This window comes from Danio rerio, chromosome 2, assembly GCF_052040795.2.
Source record: "Danio rerio strain M-AB ecotype USA chromosome 2, GRCz13ab, whole genome shotgun sequence".
NCBI lineage: Eukaryota > Metazoa > Chordata > Actinopteri > Cypriniformes > Danionidae > Danio > Danio rerio.
Window position 1 is genome coordinate 36,663,388 of NC_141022.1, and position 13,583 is coordinate 36,676,970.

General features: G+C 33.7%; 2 protein-coding genes across 7 annotated transcripts in view; both read left to right on the top strand.

Moving 5' to 3' along the window:
* The first annotated feature begins 373 nt into the window (after positions 1 to 373).
* On the top strand, positions 374 to 2,544 carry klf17 (Kruppel like factor 17). The gene is made up of 3 exons (NM_131723.2): positions 374 to 536; positions 968 to 1,934; positions 2,046 to 2,544. Exons 1-3 carry the CDS (start codon positions 450 to 452, stop codon positions 2,219 to 2,221), a joined length of 1,230 nt encoding a protein of 409 aa, NP_571798.1. The 5' UTR covers positions 374 to 449; the 3' UTR covers positions 2,222 to 2,544.
* A 7,270-nt stretch (positions 2,545 to 9,814) lies between these two features.
* The window catches only part of slc6a9 (solute carrier family 6 member 9), an 88,279-nt gene continuing 84,510 nt past the window's right edge, over positions 9,815 to 13,583 (top strand). For all 6 annotated transcript variants that reach the window (XR_015477715.1, XR_015477716.1, XR_015477717.1 and 3 more), the window contains exon 1: positions 9,815 to 9,947. The gene's annotated coding sequence lies outside the window, so the exon portion shown is untranslated. The remainder of the gene's footprint in view (positions 9,948 to 13,583) is intronic.

A 13,583-nucleotide genomic window follows, 5' to 3' on the forward strand; every position in this document is an offset into this window, starting at 1 on the left:
TAGTTTTCAGTATTATGGTTAGGCTTATAAAATAATAATTATAACCAATTAGTCTATATTGTGTGATGTTTATAGGCTTATTAACATGAAAACGCTGCAGACAAACTGATTCTTTTTGTAATTTATACTAGAGAACATCATCATAAAACTCATTTATCTTCTACAACATAAATTACTATTTGTAATTTAACGAAATAATGAGATACGCTTAATTAACGTCCAAATAATCAATTGTACTTTAACTATATTGACATGTTGTTGAAAACAGCCAGAGTAAGTATCTGATAGGCTACAACTACATCCCAAGCGTCATGAGAACACGCCCACTATGCATTCAGACCCTCCTTATAATGGGACAGGTAGACATCCAGCCAAACATATTAGAGACGCATTGTCTGCCTCGGACTGAATGAGAGTAAACACCTTCTGAGTTCCCTAACATTTGCAACATGGCTCTTGCAGATGCGATGTTGCCTTCGATAAATACCTTTTCAAACAACCACATTTTAGACGAGAAGCAGTCTGAAATAGTTCGGGTGAGTTCAACCTATTAATGTTTTAAATGTTGGATATTTCTGTACTTCAGCGTGTTTGTTTGTAGCTACTTTTTTAACTGTTAGAAAATGAGTAGTGGTTATCTGAGCAACATTGTAGCCTACGTCAACAAACTTAAGTTCGTTATACTGTGTTATCAGCTAATATATGTTTACACTTCAAGAAAGTAAAAGCTTAAAGTTTTTAGTGAAACGGGCCTAGATAAAGTTGTTTGTGGTAGGTTGTGTTGTACATTTCAAATAGAACATTTATTTTTAGAAAGTTGACACATTGGTAGTCGTACACAGGCAACTGCTAAATGTTTATTGTAGATTTTAAAACTGTCCTAATAATTAGGACTAGAATAAAAATTACTTCAACGTCTGCAGAAATAAGCAGTCTAAGTCGAAAGTTGTGTTTTCTTTTTCTCCAGGACTGGAAAGTTGATATAGCAAAAACTAACCCAAGGGCTGGAGACGTGAGACCCCTTATTGAGGTGGAGTTCAGCATTGTCGAATCTCCACCTTTGGCCAAAGACGAGGATGATCTTTCCAAGTTTTTGGATCTAGAGTTTATTCTGTCCAACACGGTCACGTCTGACAACGACAACACCTCAGCACCGCCGCCCGCCTATTCCCTCCCGGAATCACCGGAGAGCTGCAGCACCGTGTATGACAGCGATGGATGTCACCCGACCCCTAACGCCTACTGTGGCACCAACTTCAACTCACGTCCAGGACACAGTCTGGTAGCCGAACTGTTTACCCCGGACATGAATTATCAGGGCGAATATAATCTGAAAGGACATTTAGACAGATTGGAGTACACTGAACTGAGAGCTCTAAACACACGAAACCAACAACACCTGACCAACTCGAATAACGCGGGATATAAAATTAAAACCGAGAACCAAGAGCAATCCTGTATGATGGTAAACGACTACATGGGTCATTATTACGCACAAGAACCCCAGCGCGTAATGCAGCATCAAACGTACGGGCATCACGTGCAGCAAGATGTGCCTCGGGACATTTTAGGAAGGAAAGACTGCATCCTGACAGAGATGAACACTCAGCATCACATTGACATCTCGCATCAACAGCAGTTTATAAACAATGCGCATTTTCCACCTCAGTACGCCCAGCATCAACAGTACCACGGACATTTTAATATGTTTAGCGAACCACTGCGGGCAAATCACCCGGCCATGCCAGGTGTGATGCTGACTCCACCATCCTCACCTCTCCTGGGATTTTTAAGCCCAGAAGACAGCAAGCCAAAACGAGGGCGACGCTCTTGGGCGCGCAAAAGGACCGCGACGCACAGTTGTGAATTCCCTGGATGCGGGAAAACGTACACGAAAAGCTCCCATTTGAAAGCGCACATGCGGACGCACACAGGTATGTGGTGAAGGTTTAAATTCGAAGTTTTTTTTTTTTAAATAACTGTCATTTAAATACCTAAAAAACTTTTTATGCAATACTAAATGTTTCTTTTCGTCGTGTTCACAGGTGAGAAGCCCTACCACTGCAGTTGGGAAGGTTGTGGCTGGAAGTTCGCCAGGTCAGACGAACTGACGCGTCACTACAGGAAACACACCGGACACAGGCCATTTCAGTGCCACCTGTGCGAGAGGGCTTTCTCCCGCTCAGATCACCTGGCTCTGCACATGAAGAGGCACATGTAAACATAAAGAGAGAGACTATATCTATTTTAAGCAACAAGAGGATTTATATCGACGAGACAACTCCTATTTTGGGACAGCAGTTATATGTGAATAGCGGTAAAATGTCATTTGATTTAAATTATGACAGTATTTAATTGAAGGAGATTCTTGTTCATTTAGAAGGTAAATTATGTAGTACTTTTTCAGATGTATAAAAACGGGGCAGGACCCATACTTTTGTATATATGTTTTTTTTTTTTTGTATTCCCATTTATACATTTGTATCAAGTCAGGGAGTATTTTTCATGAATTTTCAGAATAATTAAAAGCCTTGCTTTTTTGTACTCCGCTGTTTGTCTCCTTTTCTCACTTGACATGTAAGGTGTAAAACCAGAAGCTTTTTGCATAACTATGGCCAAGATGTTGCAAGATTCTGCTTTAACTAATTTAACCAACGATTAGCCAAGGGGTAACTAGCCGCTATACTCTTTTTCAAAATACAGTTTTTAAAAAGTTATGATTAAGAAAAACAATAAATAAGACTACTATGCTGTTTTTTTTTGCAACTGGCCCAAAGAGAAAAAATATCTACACAAAGAAACTATTGCACAAATATATATATATATATATATATATATATATATATATATATATATATATATATATATATATATATATATATATACAGTTGAAGTCAGAATTATTAGCCCCCCTAAATTATTAGACTGTTTGTTAATTTTTTACCCAATTTCTTTTTAACCGAGAAAAGATTTTTGCAACACGTTTCTAAACATAATAAATTTAATAACTAGTTTAATTTTTAGTCTAATTTTTTTGTCTTTACCATGATGTCTGTAAATAATATTTTACTAGATATTTTTCAAGACATTTACAGCTTAAAGTGACATTTAAAGGCTTAACTAGGTTAATTAAGTTAAGTAGGCAGGTTAGGGGGATTAGGCAAGTTATTGTATAACAGTGGTTTGTTCTGTAGATTATCAAGAAAAAATATAGCTTAAAGGGGCTCATAATTTTGTCCCTAAAATGGTTCATAAAAAATTAAAAACTGCTTTTATTCTAGTCGAAATAAAACAAATAAGACTTTCTTCAGAAGAAAAATATTATCAGACATACTGTGAAAATGACCTTGCTCTTTGATTATTGCTCTTGGGCTAATAATTCTGACTTCAACTGTATGTATATATATATATATATATATTCTTCTCACAAATAGAAATACTGAGTTAAAACAAATATAGCGACAGCATCCAAAATAGGTGATATGATAGAAATACTTATTAAACAAAAAAAAAAAAAAAGTTTGTTGGTTTCTTCTTCAATTCAGTTAATCTAAAGCTTGCTTATGTAGACTGTGGCAAAGAAGCTTAACAAAGATGATTTTCTATTAAATTAAAACAGCTTCAGTTGTATATTTGTAAATACTACCATACCCTATCTTCACTGTAATAAATCCTGGTTGCCTTAAATGTTTGAGCTGAATCAAATCAACCTTATAAGTCTATTGAACTTATATAACGTCAAACTGAATAACACAGCCTGCTTAACTTATATAATTAATTTAGAACACGTTAAAATGGCCTAAAACATATGCTGTCATGGCTAATTGATCATACATTTTTACAGTGTTCACATACTGTCTCTTTATATTTTATCTTTATATTTAACCATTTTACAAATGATTTAAATGCTATAACTTTACTCTTATTGGTCCTGAAAGAACTGTCAGGTTACTAAACTAAATTTAAAGACATTGTTCTAAATGAGAATTATTTTAGTTTTAATAGCAACAATTTAACAGTAGGCTATGTGACTAATCTAAAATTATCATTAACGTATGTATCACCATCATCGGTAACAATCATAATTATTATAATTACAAATGTTGTTGTTAATAATAACTTCAATTGAGTCGGACTGAATACAGCAGTCTGTCATTATATTCGTCACGAAAAACTGCAGTATGTCGCCCTCTCATGTCTCAAAACCGTCAGTTTAGCCACACGACTTCGTGGGGTCTCAAACTAAAGATGGTCAAGAAGTCAAACACTACGTGCGTTAGTACCTGCAACAAAAGATTTCAGACTAAGTACTTTTTTAGTGGTATGATGAATGGGATGTTTACATTGCCTTATAGCTTTATAGGCAGCATTTAAATTGGATCAAAACTATCCATCAAAATTGTCTTAAAACTGCCTAACAACCCATTCTTGTCTTAGGACAATTTTGATGCGTTTTTTTTTTTTGATCCACTTCAATAGACATTTGCAGACATTGTGTTGGATTTGCAGAAAAATCAACATCCCAGGAAAGAATTTTCAAATCAAAATATGACTTTCCCATGTGAAACATTGAAACATTGATTTGTGGACACCATGACTAAAAGCATGTTTATTGCACATTTTAGGAGACAAAACAATTGAAGGGGAACACAGCATTTGATTATTCCTATAAAATACAAGATAATATTTCTAAAATCTTGCCAATTATTACTCCCTTTATTAAATTTCTCAATATTTTTTATATTTATTTACACAAGAAGTAATTAATATTGAAATTATATATAGTAAAAACTTACATGCAATAAAGAAAACGGAGATTTTTTTCTAAAATGATATACTAAATCATTCTGTTATGTCTTTTATACAAAAAAAGTTGTGTAATCTATATCCGAAGTTTGGTAAACAGAAAAAAAATTGTTAATATACATTCACACCTTTTTTTCTGGCTTTTGCGGCATGGAATTATTATAATTTTTATGATTATTTATATTGTATCATTATGATGTCCATTATATATCTGATTAAAGTCTGTGTTGATTGTGAAATGAAGAGTGAAAATGTGCTTAAATTGTAAATAATAACTCTTTTAGAAAGTGCAATTGAGCTTTGCTTAAAGCCAAATAGCATTCCAGTTTATTAATTGGATTGTTCCATCTGTTGAGTCTTTTAGTTGTGTGTGTTTAGTTTGTTCTGATTGAAGTTTCATTCTCAGCCAGTAATGTTTCAGTTAGGTTTTAAGTGTATAGGAACAACTGGTTGAGCGCACTTTCTGGTTTGTTGTGGGGGTTTTACAGTTGTTTTTACTATTTTACTTCGGTCTCCCTCTGCTGGCAAGAACGCATACTACATCAAAACAGCTTTCTACGTGGCATTTTTTCCCGTTACATTAAATATTTAAATGGATGTTTTTAAAAAATCAGTTTATGGCAATTACAGCACAATGTAAAGGCGTATATCATGGTGTTGATGTCACATTCATGCATTATGTTGGTTTGTGTGACCTTTCTTTGGGTTAAGTTGATCTGTAGTTATCAATATGTACCCCAAGATGGCAGTCTTTGCTATGTTTTTTTAGATTATAACTGCTGATGCAATATCACAAAAAGTGAAGCATACACAGACATGTTTTGAGTTCTGAGACAAAGCAAGGCTTTAAAAATGTACACAGTATAATAAATTATAGTATTCATCAATGAGAGTAATATTAAATTTGACTTTTTAAAACATTAAACACATAATATTACTCCCGGTAAACTCCCAGTTTCAGAGATGTGGTTTAAGGCTAGACCTAGATTAAACTGCATGTTTAAGCTGTCTAAATTGAAAGTGACTTTCGGTGACATTTTAAAAATATATCAGTGCCATTTATTTTACATAAAAGATGCTTAAATGCCCTAATTTTTTTTTCTAAGGCCTATCTATACCCCAAGTGGAAAAACAAACACATATGCTAATTATTCTTGCAAGCCAGACTAATTGTCAGTCTAGGCCTACTTCAAATGTGTTAATGAACTTTCCTAACTAATCTTATTTTGGTTTACACAAACATTTTTTTTTCTTTTCACATGTGTTAGAAGGCTATCAGTTTTGCAAAACACAATACATGTTTGTCCATACACTGTACAAATTATGTTCAATTAGTCATGATGGCATATGTTTTTAGTTCATCGTAACTTATTAAAAACTAAGGCAATCTTGTTCTAACCTATAATTTTAGAAGTTGCGCGAGCAGTTTTAAGTCAGTTTAATATAATATTAAATGTACTCAGATTCAGTTATGTATGGATTGGATTATTTATGGATCAGTTTATGTATGTCTTTGGTTTTTATTTATATCTTTATCGTCTTTACTGTACTCTGTTATATTTTGAGAGTGCACTCAAAGCATTTCTGAATTCAAGGCATCATGGTTAGAAAGTCAGACTCAAAATACAAAGGTTATTGCTATAAATTGTGTGTGTGTGTGTGTGTGTGTGTGTGTGTGTGTGCGTGTGTGTGTGTGTGTGTGTGTGTGTGTGTGTGTGTGTGTGTGTGTGTGTGTGTGTGTGTGTGTGTGTGTGTGTGCGTGTGTGTTCAGTACTGTGTGTGCAGATGTATCAATTAAATACAAAGCCCAAATTCCCAATATGGGTCAATGTACTTGGCCACATCAAAACTTTCTACCTTCTCAAACTAATTATTTGCCACAAGTGTTGCAAAAGTAAACTTCTAATAAACTCAAGTTCACTTGAAGTACAAAAAAAAATACAAAGTTCACCAAAAAATAAGAAATTTCCTCATCATATTCTTCAGACTCAAGTGGTTCTAGACTTTTATGAATTTCTTTCTTCTGTTGAACGCAAAACAAGATATTTGAAGAATTCCTTGGTAGGGATTAATAAAAAAGTGGACAAATTTAGACTGAAGCAGTATATAGCCTACATTTATTATAGCCTACTACAAATAGCCTGTAGTATAGAGCTACGTTAGAAAACTACTTAATTAAGTAGGCTATAGGCTAACTCCAACAATCATTAAGGTTACTTCATAATTAAGAGTATAAGACTACTTCTCTTTCGTATAGTTGCTTCTCTTCTGAAAACACTCCTATAATTATCGAAATATTTACATTAGCTAATGAAGAGAGAGAGAGAGAGAGAGAGAGAGAGAGAGAGTATGCTGCTTTATGCTTTGATTTAGGCTCACCTCCTTCAACATTTTCAATATAGTCTAATTAAATGTTTTCTCTGAAGCCAGTAAGGTTCATTTTCATAAGCGGCGTTATGACTGAGCTGTTTACATTAATAGAGGAATGGAAACAGAAGTGGGGCTGTTCTCTATGTTTGTGATAGGCAGGCCCGGATTAAGAACTCAGGGGCCCCTGGGCACATTGTCTTGTAAGGCCCCCTACCTGGCCGCACCCCTATAGTTGAATTTAAAAAAATAAGAATAATATAATAATTTTTAAATAAAATGAATCTATAATTTGTTGCCCACATATTTAAATAAATGATATATAGTACATATGTATTTATAGTCTGCAAAGATTTAAATTATTTTTCAAAGCATTAAATAAAAATACTAATAAAACTACATATATATATATATATATATATATATATATATATATATATATATATATATATATATATATATATATATATATATATATTATTTTTTAAGGGTATTTTAGTGTATTGCTTTTACAAACTTATAAAGCATATTATTGCCATGGCATATAACGCACAATGCTTCTCCAATCCAGTTATATGAATCTGAGTTCTATCAATCTGAGTCTTTCATAATACAAACACTGATTTACTGTCTCTCTCCTCCTCTCCCTGTATTTTCTCTACTCTTCTCGTGATGAAGACTTGATTATAAACCTAAAAGTATCCGAAATCACACACACTATACCTCTTCTCTCCCGTCTCTCTCCTCTTCTGGGCCTTTCTCTCTCTCTTCTCTCTCCCTCTCTCTGTCCCTTTCTGTCTGTCTCTCACACGATGAATCCAGTCCGCGCTGCGCTGCCGTTAGCCTCCTCCGCCTGGTTAATGCTAGCTTCTCATCATTTAAAGTTACCATAACGTCTTCTTCTGTACCCTCATTCTCCTGATCAAGGGTCTGTTTAAAGATGATGTGTATGGAAAATGCCTCAATGAAGATGCCTCCTCTCCTCTTTCTCTCGCGTTTGCTAAATCCACTTGTCCACTCATTTTTGATCTATGACAGATATAACGTTACACTAAAGTCTGCTCAGTTTAGTGCGGGTTATTACAAAACTGACGTTTCCGCGCTTGACCAATTACAGCATTCTGTTTAGTTAAAGAAAGAAATGCAATTTAAATATAATACTAATATTAATATGTGATCGCGATTTTTTTGCTCAGAGGAAATACAGATGTCTGAGCAATAGAGTTTTTGAAGAGAGGGAGGCGCGACAGGCGCCTATAATAAGACTAAACATTATTAAATACCCACAAGACACTTGTGACTTTATATCACATTTGCATTATTTTTAAAAAATGTTTCTTTCCTGTTTAAAATAAATATATTTCCAATCTGATATGTAATGGGGAGAAAAAAAAGTAGCATGAGTTCAACTGATGGTGGATTCGAACCGATGTTATGAATCGCGTCAAAATATTATGCCGTGTGCCTTACAAGGTGCGCCACTGCGGCTGTATTATTTCACTGCTCTTTACTCATCTTGTCTCTATCAATCAGGCATCGATGGGCGTAAACCCTGAATAGCTTAGTCCAACTAGATGCGCTATTTGCAATTAGCCTAAAAAGACACTCCGAAATTGTCTTTTTTTCTCTCCCCTCGCAGGGGCCCCTAGTGCGCACGGGCCCCTGGGCCTGTGCCCATAAGGCCCATTGGTTAATCCGGCCCTGGTGATAGGCACATATTGACTTACCGACACCTAACCGCTGATTATACTTCAGGTTGTGCAGAAATCTTCGAGAATCTTTCTGCATTTTCGCATTATTTTCTCGACAGTGATAAGCTTAGAGAGGAACCAGTAGCACACCTTACACCCTACAGAGAATAATCTAGTCGTTTGTATTACCAGCAGTTGTAAAACCCACCGCTACGCTGCGCAACGGTGCGTGAATGGAGAGACATGTGTATCCTCTTATATCAGCCTCCAGCATCTTTTAGAGAACATAAAGGTAACAAATGTAGCTACGTCTGTCACTAAATGTCCTCATTTCACCCACGGTGTTCATTCCGCGCTCTCTTATTACTGTGTTTGCTACCACATGTGTTGCTATGCGACAGGGCATTTGGTGTTTGCCGCGCACCTCGCATTCTTTTTACACGTATTACATTTTAAGGGGTGCCGGAGCTAAAAATTGCTGAATTATAAAATATTATTTTTATAACTTTGGCGCTTTGATTAGTAATTCCACTGAACATCCATCAGTCAGTGAGGTCTATTGTCTACCGGATACATCAACCGCAGCAACACACTAAAAACACTACCGGTAAATGCTTACTAGGCTATTCAAGATGCTTTGTTAAAGATCTTTATCTCAAACGAATTGAATAATTTTAAGTTATTATTATTTTTTTTATTATTATTATGTGTTTATTTATCCATTTGTTTTATGTATGTTCGTTTATTGCTTAATTTGAGATAACTCTGTTTTGAGATAAGAACCATATTGCGTATCGTTTGGTTAGATGTGTTATGTTGTTTTGGTTATATAGTTATGAAAATGTTTTAAAAGCCCCCAACTTAAGCACGCTGTCTTCACGTGTGTGGGAGGGTCTTTGGAGAAAGGGGCAGGGTCACATATGAACCGCGTTGAATGTTGGAAGTTTAACAAAGAAATATCCATCAATTTAATGAGGAGGTCGTGTCCAATACTGTCCAGACGCCGGTAATACTCCCAGCCCATTTGTTTAACAGATCCACTCAGTCTGATGTCTTCTGTTTGACACCAAAGAGGAAGCGATGGTAAGACCAACAAATGCTTCACGAGGTGTAGGCTATACAGCCGAATAATTCTTCCGTGTTTCTTTTTATTAGCTACTACCTGGAAGATTTTCCAGCGTTTAAAGCTAGTATAACTGCACATGGATTCATTTTAAAGAAAGGGTTTGAAAGAAACTGTGGACTACTTGTTATTAGTCGTTTTCAGGTCAGATTCAGATCGTTCTAACTCACTAACATCATTATTGAGAGGGCGGGTAAAGTGTCAAAGTGATGCTGTTTATACTTTTGTAACACAAGATGTACTATCATCGACTCACATCTGTTTTACTTTCATTAATGTTATAATTAATGCTTGACCTGCTGAATTGAATTATTCCATGACATCATGATGGTAAACGTTGCTCTTGTGGTTTAAAATACTTTTCTCTTGTTTATAGTTTCAGTTTTAGTCAAAGGACTTCACATCTAAGTAACATTTTACATTTCAGTTGATTGTATGTTGTTATTGTAATTTTTATTACAGTGACTAATAGCAGTGTTAAGTAAAGTTAATTCTAATAGTACAATACAGTCTTAAAAATATTTTACTCTTAATAAAGCCAACAAAATAATAATAATAATTAAAAACAGCACATACCTTCAGTTTACAGATTTAGTAACACATTTAGTTATTTTTTAAAGTGACTCAAGATATTACAAGTTTAGCCAACACAGTAGCTAGCACCTGTAGATAATTTTTTCAGACTCTGACACTCAAATCAATGTCTTGATAAATATGTAAACTGTGTTCTTGAGTAACAATTAACAAACATTTGGGACTTTCGTTAAGCATTATGAATTATTATTTACTAACATGATAATTAATAATTCGTTACATTGCACCTATTGTGTTTATACATATATTTAGACTAGATTCAAATATACCTCTATTAATACATCTGTAAATAATTAAAAAAAAATAATAGATCATTAAATGCGGTTTTTCATACTAACCTCCGCCTAAATAGTGTATCTTACAGAAAAATCAATACAAGTGATTTGTTGAACATAAACATGATCTGTAACAACCTAACAACTAAATTTTTTTTGATGCTAATATATTGTAGACACCAAATGTGGTTTATTTAATATACACTTTCAGTCAAATGTTTGTTTTTTAAAGAAAATTATTTATTGAATGTAAAAAAAAAAATTTGTTAAATATTTAATAAACTTTTAAATAATTGCTTTCTTGTTGTATATAGTTTGAAATGAAATTATACTCTAGTCATTATTATTGCTTTTATTTCTATTATCATTTATAATAGTAACATTAATATTAATATTAATAATAATAATAATTAATATTCCAGTGATTTCTGAAGGATCATGTAAATGAAGACTGCAGTAATGAAGTTGAAAATTAATCTTTAAGTCACTAACATAAATTATTAAATTAAATTATAAACTACTTTTGATCAGCCATTGTATAGTGCAATACCATTTCACAATTTTACAACTTGTACTGTATTTTTGATTAAATAAATGCAGTCTTGGTGAGCAGGAGAAGCTTATTAAAAAAAAATCCTACTAACCCCAAACTTTTAACCAATAGTGTAAGTAAGATTGTTAAATAAATATATTAATAAATACATTACAGTAAGTACAGTAAGTTGTGTATTCAGAATGTTGTTACACAGGAAACTCCAGAAAACGGTGGCATATTACATTTACATTTATTCAAAGTGACTTACAAATAAAAAAACAAAACATGACAGTTTTTTTTTTTCATGTCATTTGTCTAGAACCTCTACTGTAGTTGGGGTTTAATACTTTTTCACATTCCTGTCAAGTTGTGAAATAATACAGTATTACCCTACTTTATTTGACTTGCATGCTTTCTAGTGCTTCTCAGGATTATGCAAATATTTAATTTTTTCATTTTCTTTTTAGGATTAATTTGTATTTTAGTTAGAGTTAAATGTGTTGTTTTATTGTTTATTGTATTTTAAGCTTAAGCTTTTATACCATAGTTGGTTGGCATGTTTTACAAGAAACTATAATCAAATCTCTGTAGGCAATTTCCATGTATTAACGGTTATATAAATGATTTTGGACATGTTTATGTGAGTATTATAGACTGAAAACACCATCCACAACAATATTTCAAGGCCCCATAACATAAAGTATTTCTGAAAATATTTTTAAAATTATTTTTTTCCAGAAAATCACATTAATTAAAATAATTAGGCTACCTCATTTATTGAGCTTTAAGTAAAGTTAAAAAGTTATTTAGGATGTGACTTAAAACAAGAAATATCTTAATTTACAGTTTATAACTTTAAACTATTTACACATTTTTGTATTTTAAATAACTTTAAGTCATGTTAAGGCTCCCTCGAGGGCCCAAATCACTGACCTGGCATTTTTTGTAAGTACATAAATATTCGTTTACACACAGGGATGGAATGAGGTTAACCTGTGATGTAACAGATTATAATAATATGTTTTCCACACTCCTGTTCATCATGCTTAAGCACATGTTGGGCACGCTGAGATGATGTTTTTTTTTACCACCGAAGAGATGAGAAGATGCAGGATAATCATAGCACACAGCCACATCTGGGCCCAATCTGCGCGCAAACATGTCGAGATCATTTATGATAGAGCAGAGCAGCGCATAAATGCGTCTCAAATCATGCGTTAAGTGACCACACTGTCAAAGCACAACTTCTGTACCATACATGGTGTGGTTCGGCTACAACACATAATAAAGTGTCCTCTGTTGACAATTCTACGTCACAAGCTGGAAAAGTGCCAGAATGGGTTACATCATTGCGCTTCAAAAGAAAGTTTATTCAATTTAAACTTTTTAGTCCTTTGCTATGACAAAAATGTTTTATGGGCAATTTATGAGTTTAACACGCTACAAAACAAGGTTATTTCAGTAAACAAAAACTAACACTAAAACTATTAGTCAAAAAACACACTTGTTAATTAAAAAGAAAATTTTTAATAAATAAAAAACTAAAACTAAACAAAACTATGAACAATCACTGAAAAACTAAATGCATTGAAACACTAATTAGCAAATATAAATGATACGTTTCAAACTATAAAAGCACTCATTCTGTGGTGCGAAATCTGACCTGCGACTGTTTAGAGAAATAACAGTAGATGGTGCTTCTATAGCCAAACACATCCAACATAGGCTCATAGGCTTTCAATCAGGTCTTTTGAAAACAGTATTGGTTGGGTTTAGGGAAGGAGGAGGGGGGGGGGGGGTCAGTTGACAGCAGCCTTTGGTAGATTTACGAGAGAAGAGCAGGAACTCGCGAGAGAAATTTGAGATCTTGTTACCATCAACCTCTGGTGGATTTGCGAAAACAAAAACTGCAAAAAACGTAGCTCCTGGGACGTATTTGGTGCTCTCCAGAAATGTATATAGCGGTACATTTTCAGGATAAGCCTAGCTTGAACACGTCAGTCAAGCACAAAATTATCAACAAAACATTATATATTTTATATATTATTGTAAACTTTGCCTTTGTTCACACTGGATGTTTTCTGTTAAGAATTACTAAAACTGAAACAAAATATGTAAAATTAAAAAGAAATGTGTTCACAAAATAAAACCTAAACTAAAACTAACAAAAATCTACAGCAAATCTGAAAATA